General features: G+C 48.3%; 2 protein-coding genes across 2 annotated transcripts in view; both read left to right on the top strand.

The window, feature by feature from the left end:
* The window catches only part of TMEM121B (transmembrane protein 121B), a 21,302-nt gene that overhangs the window by 2,819 nt on the left and 4,148 nt on the right, over positions 1–14,335 (top strand). The window lies entirely within an intron of this gene.
* Positions 7–8,273, top strand: HDHD5 (haloacid dehalogenase like hydrolase domain containing 5; the record flags this gene model as incomplete). The annotated part of the gene is made up of 8 exons (XM_035325141.1): positions 7–48; positions 199–402; positions 496–608; positions 1,646–1,739; positions 2,231–2,264; positions 2,659–2,833; positions 3,154–3,342; positions 3,922–8,273. Coding segments are annotated over 8 exons (1,197 nt in total), but the record flags the coding sequence as incomplete, so codon positions are not given.

Genomic DNA, 14,335 nt, shown 5'->3' with positions numbered 1-14,335 from the left:
GCGGGGCCACCGGGGCCGCCCGGCCGGGGGTGCAGCGCCGGGGGCCGGGTGAGCGGAGGAGGCGGCGGGGGCCGGGCTGTCCGGCCGCGTCCTTGCCGGGGCCCGCGGAGGGCTCGGGGCGGCCGCTGGGGCTTGGGTGGCGGCCGGGGTCGGCAAATGGCGGCTTGGCGGTGACCGTGCGCTCCTCCGCTCGCCTTGCAGCCGCCGGCCTTCGGCTTCCTCTTCGACATCGACGGCGTGCTGGTGCGGGGCAGCCAGGTGGTGCCCGCCGCCCGGGAGGCCTTCCGGAGGCTGGCGGGCGCCGGCGGGCGGCTGCGGGTGCCCGTCGTCTTCCTGACCAACGCCGGCAACTGCCTGCGGGCGGCCAAGGCCCGAGAGCTGTCCCAGGCGCTGGGGCTGCAGGTGAGGGGCGCCCGGGAGAACCTCGGGGCTGGGACATCGGCCCCGTGTGCCCCCTCCAGCAGCCTCTCATCCTCTGGTCTCGTCTCCCCGCAGGTCTCTCCGGAGCAGGTGATCCTGTCCCACAGCCCGCTGCGGCTCTTCAGCCAGTTCCACCAGAAGTGCATGCTGGTGGCCGGGCAGGGGCCCGTGGAGGAGAACGCCCACAAGTATCCTTTGCTGTGCTTGTCCCGCTTCTTGCTGCTGCTTCCCTGCTACTTGCTGCCATTCCAGATCTGCCCCTATCCATAACATCTGCTTGGTCAGCTCGTGGAGGTGCAAGGAAACAGAAAAGCCACCGCTGTTGTCTTAAGGAGAGGCACCCATGTGGAGAGGCTCACATGTAGGCGCTTACTACTGATCTCCATCTCAGTCCCTTCTTGGCTTTCCTTGGTCAGCATTTCGCCTCTCATGCTGATTACCTCTCCTGTGAGCTGCATTGCTCTTCTTGCTAGCAAGGTGTCGTTGGGGGACTCACTTTTGAGATAAAGTTCTGCTCCTTCCAATTTTGTCATGGCAAAATGCATTATAGATCACTTCCACAACTAAGGTTTTCCCCAGCAATCTAATGGCAATTGAAGCATCTCAGATATCATTAGAACCAGAGCATCGTGGTACAGACATGGTTTAAAAAACAATCCCACAAGCATACTGCCTTGAAGTAAGGGCATAGCAGGTCTGACATAGCTCATATCTGTAAAGAGGTAAGAACTGCCTGCAACATCGACGGCATCTTGGCCCATGCATCTGGTCACCATTTCAACCCATCAGCTTCATCACTGAAGTGCTTTGGGCAGCTTCCCCTCACTTACACAGCCCCGTTCCCTGGGCCTTTGAAGGCATGTCACCTTCAATGACAGGGTTCGCTCTGGAAGGAGAACCTCATCCTAACCTGCTCCTGCTTACTTAGCTTCTCTGAAGGGTCATGGTTCTGTCTCACTGAGGGCTTTAATGGCTTCTTTGAGTTAGCTTAGTGGGTTTTTGTTGTTGTTTGTTTGTTTGTTTTTGGTAAACCTTAAGGCCACCTTTAGGTTGAAGCATAACCGACAGTTTGATTGAAAGCCCTGAAGTTATGCATTACCAGGTTTATGTAACTGCTCTGCTGCTAGGACTAGTTGCTACTGCTAGTAACTTAAAAAAAAGCAACCAAACAAAACCAGCTGAACAAAAAGCAGTCTTCGTGTGATTCCTTGATGAACTGAAATAGCCTGGGGTTCAAGCATGTGGTCACCATAGAGGCACTGAGGAAGGCGTATCCCCTATTAGACATGGTGGATCAGAGCCGGAGGCCAAAGGAGTTGGTAATTTCTCGACACATTGGTGGAACAAGTGGTCTGGTGTGGTGTTTCTTAAAGGATCCAGCATGGGCTGGAGAAGCTGCAAAGTCTCAGAGCAGACTTTGGCTGCTCGTGACCTTTAGCGAGAGCCTGGGATTGGTGCTGTGCAGCCAGCATCTCTCTGCTGTTCCCTGTGTTGTCTCCTGCTGGAAGGGCAGTCTGTTTCCCCGCTGCTTACTAATGCCATGCCTATGGTTCACTGCTATTCTTTGCAGAGACTGGTAAAGTGGCTTGGTTGACAACTCTGGGTCTGAGAGGCAGGAACGCAAGATCTGTGAAATCCAGTCTGGGATGGGAGTGTGGGGGAAATCTTCCTTGGGATTCAAGGTGGCCTTGTCCTGACCCTTTATGGGACTGCCTTGGCAGTTTCAGAGGAAGCGTTTTTAGTTTTGTTTTGGAGACTGCGTTAGATTTTGCATTACTAACCTACTTTTTTTTTTTTTTTTTTTTGGCAGCCTCCTCCACCCACTGGCTTCCCCACTATAGAAGGTAAGCAATGGCCTTTGTTTACATACGAACAGCAAGCAGAAATAACAGTAAGGCAAGCCAGCTGGGCTGGGAGCTAATGACGTGCTGTCAGCTCGGCTGTATCTGCGGGCAGCTTGTTCAGAGGGTACAGTCAGGTGGCCAGGCAGCCCTCATGCAATGTGAAGCACAAGCTGGTAAGAGCAAGGCGAGCTTTTATGTGTGCTGTGCTCCAACATCTGGAAGCAGTGGTGAATGTGATACAGTGCCATGCAGACTAGCACTTTGGCACTGGCTGTGCTTTGATGGTAGCTGTATGAGCCAGGGCATCACAGCAAAGGGGCTGTAGTGGGTAGCTTTTAGTAGCAGGTCGTCTACATGGACACCGAGTTTCCAAGCATCTCTTGACATCTTGCAGGGGTGATTCTGTTTGGTGAGCCAGTGAGGTGGGAGACAAGCCTGCAACTTATTATTGACGTACTCTTGAGCAATGGGAGCCCTGGGGCAGAGCTGAAAGAAATACCATACCCCCACCTGCCTGTCCTTGCCTGCAACATGGATCTCCTGTGGATGGCTGAAGCCAAGATGCCCAGGTAAAAAGCACATTAATTAATTGTAGGGTACTTCATACATCTCTCCTGCAGATGGCCTTTTTTGACGTGGTACATTTTTTTAGTGTTAGTCTGACTGTGACATAATTAGCAGTAGAAACACAAAAATTGCATGAGAAACTAAGACAGACAGCCTTTAAAGAAGCAAGAACCAGATCACTGCCTGTGTAGGAGTCTGTGGGCAGATGCCATGTCCAAACTGTGCAGTATCCTGGTTACAGCAGATGGATTGTCCTCCTCTCTGAGGCGTGTTTGCCATGCGAGTGGTGTGACTGGGGACACTGATGACCTTTCTGGAGCAGGTTCGGCCATGGCACATTCCTTCTCTGCTTGGAGAACATCTACAAGAAGGTGACAGGCCGGGAGCTGAAGTACGAGGCCCTGATTGGCAAACCCAGCACAGTCACCTACCGCTATGCCGAATACCTGATAAACGAGCAAGCCAAAAAGCAGGGCTGGAACTCTCCCATCCGACGCCTCTATGCAATTGGGTAAGAGACCGATTTGCTTTCTGGTTTGCTTAGGGAATTGCATACTAATTTAAGTGGGTTTATTTAATGGCGATATCTAAAACAAATACTGAAGTTCCCGTGGTAACTGTGCAGCCTCACAGCGTAGAACAGGGGATGTTATCTTTTTGCACCCTACACTTGTAACTTGAAGGGCACTGTCAGCCTAGCAAAGCTGTTACTGAGGGTGCAGTGTGCACATAGCATGACTTGTTTAAAGAAAAAGATAAAAGACATGAAGGTAGCCCATTAGCCCAGTTAGACCAAACACTTTGGATTGTAGGGAATACATGACGGTAATGGCTAAAATTGCTTTGAACATGACCTTTTCCCTTTGAAAGAAAACATTTGTGAAGCATGTGGCCTTTACTACAGCCGAACAGGACACACCAGTAAGTGGACTGCCTGCCCAGTCTGGGTGGCTCTCATACCCCTTCCTCTCTCAGGAAATATCTCATACCCTTTCCTCCCTCAGTGCTGCCTTCCTCCCAGACTGCCAGAGCCAGAAATCATTGTGTGGGTTGATTTATCATTTCTGTTTCATGCTGTGACCTTATCCAGGGACAACCCTATGTCTGATGTCTATGGGGCAAACCTCTACAACAACTACCTCAAGTCAGCTCAACAGAACCAGGTCCAGGCTGGGGTGAAGAGGAGCCCACAAGCAGCCAGTCCCCAAACCGAGGACCACCTTGCAGTGGAGAGCTGCAAGTCAATTCTGGTCTGCACTGGGGTCTACCGCCACAACGCAGAAGCTCCCAGTAAGCCAGAGGAGCGCAACACAGAGACTGTGTTCCATGGCCATCGGGACTTCGGCTTCGACCCCAGCCTGGTGGAGGCATCTTACATTGTGCAGGACGTGAATGAAGCTGTGCAGCTTGCTTTCAAGAAGGAGAACTGGAGCTAGTGTTGAGACAGGTGTGCCTAAAGAGCTACTGTCAGGAATTACATATATATAGTGGAGAAGGGAGGAATGGGGAGAGACCTGGGGTGATCTTTTAACCTAGCCAACATGACAGAGAACTCTCCCTTTCAGCATTAAAAGCCCCTCACTTTTATTGATACTCTTCTGCAATCTTGCCAGCAGGCTTTTAACTGTGAACTTAAATTGCTGTAATCACAAATTGAGCCATAATGGAAGCCGGATACAAGGAGGACTCTTGTCCCAGCAATCCCAGTTTTGTTCAGCTATCAGAGTTCTTTCTTTCCCCCCAACCCTTTGTCTGTGAGGCTCAGGCAAGCCCACCCTCTTCCTTGCAATCTATTGGGGGATGAAGCTCTTCCTTGTGCAAGGAGCCACCATCAGTCAATGTGCCATTCATACCATGTGCCATTTGTCCAGCCAGAAGTTGTGTTGTGGTGGCACTCTGCCAAGGGAAGGCTTTAAGTCTTAGCATTCTTCCTGTAAAGAATAAGTGCCTATGGACTTTAACAAATTCTTCTTGCTCGGGGATATGATGCTGTGTCACTGTCAGTCTGAAACAAAGTCCCATTTTGCAGTCATCCAGCAGGAGAGGCTGGGCCCCTTGAAGCAGCAGTAGCCAGAGCAGCTTGCCACGTGGGAAGTCATCCCACTGCCTCTTTGGCATTCTGTGAACACTTCTGCTTTGTTGCATCCTGCCTAGGGAGCCCTTAGCCTGCTCTCAAGAGCAGAGGAAACCACTGCAGAGTCTGAGTTTCCAGAGGTGTCTTTGCCCTCAGTGTTGAAGAAAGAGTGTGGCACCCACCCTGACCTCAGCTGGTGCAAGGGACATCCCCCTGCTCCAGCTGACACGGCTTCCAAAGAGGGGCCCCTGAGAGCAAGGGACAGCCAGCACAAGTCACAGCCCAGCCTTGTTCTTCTCTGCATGCAAGGATTGAGATAGGAGATCATCAAGCCAGGGTAGTACCTGAACTCGAAATCCCCATTCTTCATCTCTGATAGTACAAGTGTATCTGTCCTTCACTTTATTTTTTTCCTTTCTTCCCTCATGTGGTTTGCAACTCTGGAATACCCCATGTGGTCTGATCCCTGTTCCCTCCTCTTCCTGTAGCATGCAGGTGGGGTCCCCCTAACAAGAACTGGGACTTTCCTGCTGAGGAACATTTCCATATCCCTAATGGCATGCACCTTCTACTGACTGTTTTCCTAGCTCAGGCTATCCAGAGGAAGATCAAGCCCTGCGTTTCTTTAGACAATCCAAAGAAGTTAAGCTTGGGAAATCCGTGTGAAAATTGGATTAGCAAGGAGTGTCTTAATTCCAGAGGAGCATCATGATTTTAGAAACATGTCAGTTTGCATATGCAGTAGAAAGCCTTTGGAGCCAGCACAAATGAGTCAGTGTTCCTAGTTATATCCAGCTCACACCACACACAGATCAGAAATAGGCCTGCTCTGCCCTCACTTCCCTCCTTCCTGCTTAACCAGGCAGCTCCAAGCACATGGTACAAGCAGAATGTTCTGTGCGGAAGAACTGTGTAGTTCTTAAAATCTCAGCATCCATCTGCTTCAGCAGCTTTCCATCCTCTTGGTACTGATGTGTCTTCCTAGGAAGGTCACACTGCAGAGCAGGCTCTTTCCTTACGTTATGGCAGGCTCCATGTCTGAAGGGGGCTGGGTGCACTCGGCGATCCAGGCAAAGAGGCCCTTTTCCATGGCTTACTTCTCCAGGCTTTATTTTCTGAATAAATTCTCTTGGGGTGAATTTACCTCTTGTGAAATCATAACAGGAAAGAGCCTCTTCACTAGCTCAGATTCTTCTCCTTTGTCTTATCAGGACAAGAATCATTTGGCTGCTTCTAAGAGCAGCTGTAATGTGTGAAACACAAATATAGATTTGAATCTTCTGCCTTTCACTGGAGAGGAAAAAATAATTTCATCTTCTTGCACAAAACAACAGCTTGCGTACTGTTCCCAGAAGTATAAATACAGGGAAGGACTTGGCATATAACATAGGGAACATCTTTCAGATTTCAGAGCATCTCCAGAGTCACAAATGTGCTGTGGACCCAGTGTGCAATACTGAAGGCCCAAGTCCCATTTATTCATAAACTAACTGTTACGTCCCTCAGCTGCACTTTTCACAGATGATATCCAGTGCCGGAAGAATAATGCTCCTTTTCCTTGCAATATTTGCAAATCTGGGCGATAACCATCATAGGATTAGTCAGGAATCATCTTCTAGGCCATAAATACATAGATCTTGGAGAGCTGATTGCTGGTGATAGCTCCTGGCGATGCCCTCCAATTGGTAGGTGCTTCTCTGCAGAAATACTGACGTCCGCCCATCTGTGTGCACAGTGGCCTTTGGTAGAGCTCTTTCTTGTCCTTCATTAAGACCAGGTGCTGCTGAACCAACGTTCCCTGAGGGGTGCAGTGCTACCGGAATTGCTGTCCCGAGGGGATTCTGGTACGCTGGTGGCTGCTGCTGCTGCTGCCAGTGGTAGCTTCGCAGAAGGAACACGCAGAGGGATTTTGAGAAATCACAGGCAGTTTGTAGTTTCCTTTTGACATGCATGGCACCTAGACAGAAGTGGGGTAGGTATCAGGAGGAAGGAGGCAGGGGCCTGTCCAGCAAGGGAACAGGTTTGCATTTGCACAGAGAGTGAGAAGGCACCTCCATCTTTAGAACAGTGGCGATGGAGAACTGACTGATGTGAATCTGCCTTGGATTAGCTCCAGATTTTTTTAAAACTATGTTAGTGTTGAAGTAGTGCTCTGGGAGTCTTTAAAACACGTAGGAGGAAATTCACTGATAGGGAATTCAAGCGATACTTCACTTGCAAGTTGAAATTGGGCAGAGGGGAGGAGAAGAAATCTAGAAAAATCTTGAAGCCTTTCTCCAATTCTTACCAAGCAAGGCTGCATCAAAGGCTCTCCTTGTAGGTCTGTGCACTAATTAGATAGGCTACCCTTGGTCTGAGCAAGAGACCTTGCCCTTCTTCCCCTGCTCAGTCCCTTGAAACTGCTCTTTGTTAAGGTCATTTCCCAGGAACTGTATAGGCACAGTGGATGGAGTAGGAAATCTGGGTTCTCCTGCTGCTGTCTGATACTGACTTGGTTATTTCTATTGAGGAAAGTGCTTGCCAGATCTGTGTTCCGTCAGTGTTGGGGTAGTGCGCTGTTCAGGCTCCTAGGCTATCTGCAGTTCATCTACAGGACATGCTAGTGCTAGAATTCAGTGAAATCCTTTTTCCTTGGAAATGCAGTTTCCTGGAATTAGCTTCAAGTTTGGCTGGAACATATCCTTCTGTTTTTCTCGTGTATTGCACAGATGTGGTGTTTCAGATGCTGTATTCCTCTGGTTCGGAGTAAGCATACTTCTGTGCAGAATTTTGGACCAAGCAGGAGAGGGGACTTGACGTGTTCTTCTGATTCCTTAATGTTTATATGGTGCACTACCCTATGCAATGAACATGGTGAAGTCCGGATCCTAACAACTCCATCTTCCACAGATGGATCGGTTTTAGTCAAGCTTAAAGGGGATATGTGGTGAGATGAGGCAACTGAGAATAGCAGGGAGGATCTGAAGGAGGGACAGACTTCATTTTGGATCTGAAGCAGAGAGCTTTTATGTCATGTAATAACATGGTGGCCAAAGAAGACAATTCCTTTAATCGACAGGGCACATGCAACTATTAGCCTGGCATTCAGGGAATCATATAACACTACTGTACCCTTCATTCTAATCTTAATCCTGGTGTGTCTTTCTGCCCTTCCCTCCCCCTACTCCCCATAAATGGATAATGTTTCAGATTATGTCATGTGCACTGTAGCAGGGTGATTATCTATGGTACAGAGAAATCACAAGCTGTGATTGTTTTACCTTTCACATTAAGTTTAACCCAGTCCCAGAGCTGCTTCTTTTAACTAGCACATATAAAATTAATAAAGGGGTTTTCTTTAAAATAAATTTTAGCACGTGGTGTGTGCATTTCATGAGTGTTGTCCTGGCTTCTTTCATGCCTTTGCCCTAGAAGGTTATCAGCACCAAATTGTCTTTTGTTCTGTTCATCAAGGCAATATCAGATTGTCTGGAGGGAACCACTCTGAAAGATACCCCTCCGGCAGTGCTTTTGATGGGACTGAGCTGTAATTCCCTGTAAGCTGTACGCCTGCCATACTCAGATGAGATGAGCGTGACTTTGACCTATCCCAGTCGGTAGGGGGGGAGGGGGGAAAGGACACGTCACATCGCGTGATGGCCTGGTTGACTCTCTGCAGTCAATTTTGGTATGCCGCCTGTATGAGGAGCTTTCAGAGTAGGCACTTAGTCGTGACCTGACCTAACCAGTTTGTAATGATAACTTCTGTGGGGTGGGGAAGCAACAAACTAGATACCACCAACTTCATCTGCTACTGCAGTTGAAGAAAAAGCCTGAGGGCATATTAAAGCCATCCTTACCATTAGAAGCTTCCTTGGCCCTGTGTTAAACCCTTTGTGATCACCTAAGAAACCCACCCTGTTTGACAAGAGCTCTGCCCTGGTACCTTTTGAAGAAAGGGGGTGAAATTGATACAGGTACTAACTGAGAGGAACTCACATTAGAGCCTAAAGGTTCCACTGACTTCAGCAGATGGAAAGCAAAAGACGCTACTATGTGAAAACCATCAGCTTTAATGGTCTAGAAAATACCAATGTGCAATAGTTCACTTGTGAGATTTTCCACCAGAAGGTTTTCTATCTACAAAGCTCACTGCTCACAGGAGGCACATTAGACCACAAAATACGCACAACTCACAGCACTGAGAACCTGATGTTGAAAGGAACAATCAGTTCCTTGCAGTAAAGGCAGTTTGGGATGGACAGGACAAGGATTCCCATTATCAGCAGGGAGCGAATGAAGTTGTAGTCCACATCCTGGAGAAAGACCTATGGCTTGGACTTCAAATAAATAAAAATAATAATAAAAAGCATGGACTAGTCCCCTCATTTTATCCAATACTCTGGTAGTTGGAGCACTCACCACATGTAAGGCAGACCAAGGTTTAGAGATTGAAATCCAAACCTCTCAAATGCTATTAATCGCTGTACTATTGTTAAAACAAAGGGGGAGATCAGAGCAAAGTTGTCCCTTCTTGAAGGAGACGGCTTAGCTGCCAGCTAGGGTCCCACAGACACCCTTAACCAACATAAAGAGCACAGTTAAACATTGGCGTTAGGAAACACTGAAGAAGGAACAACTCAAACAGAAAGAACTGAGTGCACTGTTCAGTTTGGAGTTGCCTCCCAGAGTAAGCCCTGAGAAATGCTTCGTCTGTAGATTTTGCTGGGCTGTGAACACAGGCTAAGCAATTACCTCCTCACAGACTTCCAGGGGCATGCCCACACCCTTTGTCCACTGAATGTGGACTTCAGTTATAAAAACACAAGTCCACATGGACAAATTATGCAGCCACACAATGTAAAGATGTTTATGGATCCGGTCTGCAACGCTTTAAAACCCTACACCAGCAAGACAGCTACACATCCTCTCAGAACCAAGCTGCCTCCATCAAGAAAGCCCCTTTTCAATGATTCACTGTAATAAACCAGTTCAACTACAAAGATCTTTCACTTTCTCCTCAAGGTCAGTTCCAACACACACTGTATGCTAAGACTAAATAAGCACAAAATACTGAGAACAACCCTCAAATTCTCTTCATGCCCCTAACCCGCTATAATAAGCACAAAAAAAAAGTCTCTATATTTTATGTTGGTACCAAAAGCTCTTTGAACTGAAATGTAATTATCAGTAACAGATGGTTACACCTTTATCCCTTTTTGAAGAGTATCTGTATTCCTCAAATCGTAATTCTGGATCAGCAGTTTAGTTACAAAGACTCAGTGTTTGGAGGTGAAGAAGCTGAGGAGTCTTTGAATTTTGGTGCTGGCCAGGTGAAACTGCTCTACACTCACTGTAACTTCAACCCTGAACATCTGAATAGACTAAGTAAGTGCAGTACAAAGCCTGTGCTGGAGAATCCCAGAACCTTCCTTTCCCACACAAAAGGCATTTTAACCACGGTTACAGCAGATTATGCTCAAACTCACTGAAATCAGCTTTGCCTCTTTCCCTCCTTCCCACTGCTGCCAGTTTCTGACAGCTTACTGCAGGGTATAATTAGGGTTTTAGCTTCTAGTCTTTCTTTCAGGCATATATTTGTCCCCCCCCCCCCTTTTTTTTTTTTTTTTTTTTTTTTCTCTACCAAGCAATTGAGTCATTATTTTATTTACTCTTGAGTTCTGCCCTCAAGAAGTTTTTGTCTTTCCCCCAGCAGGGGTATTTTTGAGGGCACACTACTCATTTCTGCTAGTAGTATAAACTAGAACCAGGAGCATTTGAGATACTCACTACGAATATTTCACAAAACTCTGTTGTCTGCTGCTTGCCTTTAAATGTATATACACACACACACCCTCTATATATTTACATAAACGTATAAAGAAGCCAGAAACATAGCTTTGGAGCTGCTGAAGAGTAGAAGCTATTTATAGTTTAGCTTTTTAATGTTTTAACAGTAATGGTTAAGTGCTAACACTTCCAAGGGCTGCACATTGTGTTAAATAACTGGATCACACGGGAAGCATCGGCTTGTCATATCTCAACCTACACTGTGCTGCAAAAAGCTCTTCAGTGCTTTCTCAAGTAGAAGACATTTTTCCCTTCACTCCCATTTTAAGGTATAGGCACAATTTATGCTTCTTTCCACACAAATAAGCTCTTTTTTTTTTGTTATTGTTATTGTTGTTTTTAATACTCTTTGTTTGGGTTTTGTTTGCCCTGCCAAAGCCATACACAGCACAAAGAAGCCCTTGAGCTCCCACCCTCCTTGCCAGCAGCCCCCATCCTTGCTCACTGCAGGGCCCTCTTCCCACCTGCCTACCTTTGATGCCAGGGCCTTTTCCGGTCCAGAAGGGATCCCTCGGTCTCCAGAGATCTGTTTCCAAAGACAGATCTCTTGCCCTGCTCACACAAGCCCAGTGGGGCCAAGCTCACAGGGAGGATGTGGTGCAGGCCCCTCCACCAGACAGGTGCTCAGCCAGGTGGACCCCCTGAGCACCCCACTGCCCCACTCCCTGCCCCACTCAGGGCTGGTGCCCTGAGCAGCCCAGATGGATGCTCATTTTTCATTCCATTCTATACCATATATGTACAATTTTTCTTTTTTTCAACCCTTTAATTTATCCTTTCTTATGTTTTGAGAACTTGTGATCTTTGTCTTACTGTTCTCACACTGCTCATCCTCTTTTTCTCAAGTTTATACCTTATTTTGGAAGAGTGAGGCCTTCTACTGTCCACTTATCTACTTAGCATTTCTCCTCATTATGACTACACAACTACCTTGGAATACAGAAAAGTAATTCTCTACTGCAAAAACACAACATTTTTTCTCACACATGCCAGTGACTCAAATGTTGGCTTACCCTGAGAAGGGCCGGGTGAATGTACCCACCTTAGATAAGGCCCAGGATTCAGTATGTAAAAATGTGACTTCACCCTCTGCCTTGGATCACACACCCTTACGCTGCCACCGAACCTAGTGTGTAAACCCAAATGACGAGGCACAGCCATCGACCTTGCCAAACCCTCACGGCCTCGCTGAGCCTGAACGAAATCGAACTGAGCCATGGCCGCCGCGGTGGAGCTCCAGGCACCGCTCTCAGAGATACAGCACTGGTCCCTACCTGAGCCAGGAACAGCAGCGCAGACAGCAAACCTCCCCTTTGCCCCAGGTCTCATGCTCTGTACATAGCAGGATATCCACAGAGCCTTAAGCAAGGTGTTTTGTGCACGGGTACAAAAATTGCAGTCAGAGAAATCATTTGGATGTCGTTTTCTTCTTTGGCAGGCAAGTCTCTCAAAGAGAGAAAGCCTTGCAGGTGAAACACACAGTACCTGGTGTCGGAGCCCAGACGTGATGCTTTCAGCCCCAAAGGCACACACCTTGAAGGGCCAGGGAGAAAATATGGTGGGAGCGTATCTGGCAAGGGAAGGCGAGGTGGCTCTCTGCTCACTGTCTTCTTACACGTTGAAAACCCTCAGACTAAGCTGCTCAGCTGAAAGCAGCACTGCACTATTTCTGCCACTTAAAAGTGAGCAGTTTTCCTGCTAGGGCCACTGGCTGCCTGGCCTAGATATGTGCAGTGGTGCCCAGGGCTGTCTGGGGCCTGCTCTGAGAGCCCTCAGGCTCAGAGGGCCACGTGGTCATTGCCTGCTGGAAACTGAATGGTGACAGCCCTCTTTGGACTCACTGTGAATGCCAGTGACATTGTGACAGTTACAAGGTCAGGGGTGCCTCCTGCCACATCCAGGCCCTCTGCGAGCAGTGCATAGGTGTCGTGCCTGTGCTGCGCTGGGGTCAGGCCTCTCGTCCTCCATCCCGGCATCATCCTACACACACAACACCCTACTCACACACTCCAGGCTGGACTGCTTCTTTGAACACTCCTGTTTCACACGATATGTTACAGTTACTGACCTTCTTAAAATGAATATTTGTTATTTGCTGGTAGAAATGTGGAATTGGAGAGAAAGGGCTCATAAATAGCACACGAGTGTATGCACGCTTGGTCTTATCTCACACTATGCACTGCGACAAGGTGAGTAAGAGGAATGCAGTGGACACAAGTAGCACAGGCGCAATGATGAATCTTGGCAAGTGTACCCGTGCACTGAAAACACAGTGTGGGCGCAGCAGAAAACAGGTGAAAACAGGTGACCCAGCCATGCAGGAAAGGGCAGCAGAGGTGCAGCATCATGGACTTTAAAGTAGGATGGCAAACACTGGGGGAGACCACAGGAACACCTGGGAATTGCTGGCCCAGTTTAGAGGGTGTACCACCTCTGTGCTGCGCTGCCCATGTAACTAGACTAAAGCCTGCATGGCCTCCAGTTACCTTAACTGGTTTTCTTTCTTGCTGTCTTGACCATGCTTTTAGAAAACAAATTTATCTGTGCCCCTTTGCTCCAGTCTCCATTGACAGTAATACTTCTGCTATGATTCTTCTTCTTCTTCCCCTGCTTTTTCTCTTGATTATTATCTATCTAAAGAAATTTTCCTGCCATCCCACCCCAAATTCTCCCCTTCCCTTTCTCTATTATTATTATTATTATTATTATTATTATTTTCCAGTGTCAATGCTCCCAGAAACTCAGACTGGTTTTTATTTGTTGTCAAGAGCACCCACTGGTATTTACTGGGGCAGATTTCCTCAGGGAGCCTGCACCAGAGCTTTTTACATGTCTGTCACTTCTGTCCTGGCTGCCCTTTCCCAGTACTGAGCACTGGGGTCTTGCTCGGCCCCGCACGTTGATTGGCATTCACCTGCAAAAGTCAAGCTGCTTTGGCTCTTTATGAGAAATCGTAGTTAACACAATGTTTGTGGGTACAGCTTATTCAGGAAGCTTCACAGGGCTGACAGGTGATGGCATGGGGAGGAGTGAGGGGCTGATGATGCTGAGCACCAGGCCACATTGGGACGTGGTGTGCCAAGCCATCAGTGCTGATGCTGTGGCAGACCCAGCCATCCTAGCTTGTTTCGAAGACACTGCTAGCAGTTCAGTAAAGGCCCCGAGAGGTGCTTTCAATAAAGTAGGAACTTGAGGGCTATTCACATCAATTTAAAGCAACTGCCCCATCAAGGCAAGCTGGGCAGAGCCCTCAGTACTTGTCTTGGCTGAACTCAGGAAATCTGTGTGGTAGAAGCCACTTACTTTGAAGCTCAATTACTCATGACAGACTGAAAGCAAGCACCCAGTGCCCAGCAGCACGGATGAGGAGCCTCAGCTCTGTGTCCCGCTGCAGGCTGTGAATGCCTGGCCTTGTCTTAGAGGCACGGGGTGAGGCCAGCACCACTGAAACACCTCCGATTTTGAGGGGGCCGGGGGCTGTGACGTGTGGCCCTCCCAGGGGTCTTCACTGGCGGGGGTCTTGGGGCAGACACGCCGAGATCAGGCAGGGAAGGGCGAAGTCTCCCCCCTCCTCTCCCCTCTCCTCTCCTCTCCTCTCCTC

This window comes from Oxyura jamaicensis, chromosome 1, assembly GCF_011077185.1.
Source record: "Oxyura jamaicensis isolate SHBP4307 breed ruddy duck chromosome 1, BPBGC_Ojam_1.0, whole genome shotgun sequence".
NCBI lineage: Eukaryota > Metazoa > Chordata > Aves > Anseriformes > Anatidae > Oxyura > Oxyura jamaicensis.
Note: the sequence above shows the minus strand (reverse complement) of the source record. Positions and strands in the feature narration are given on the sequence as shown.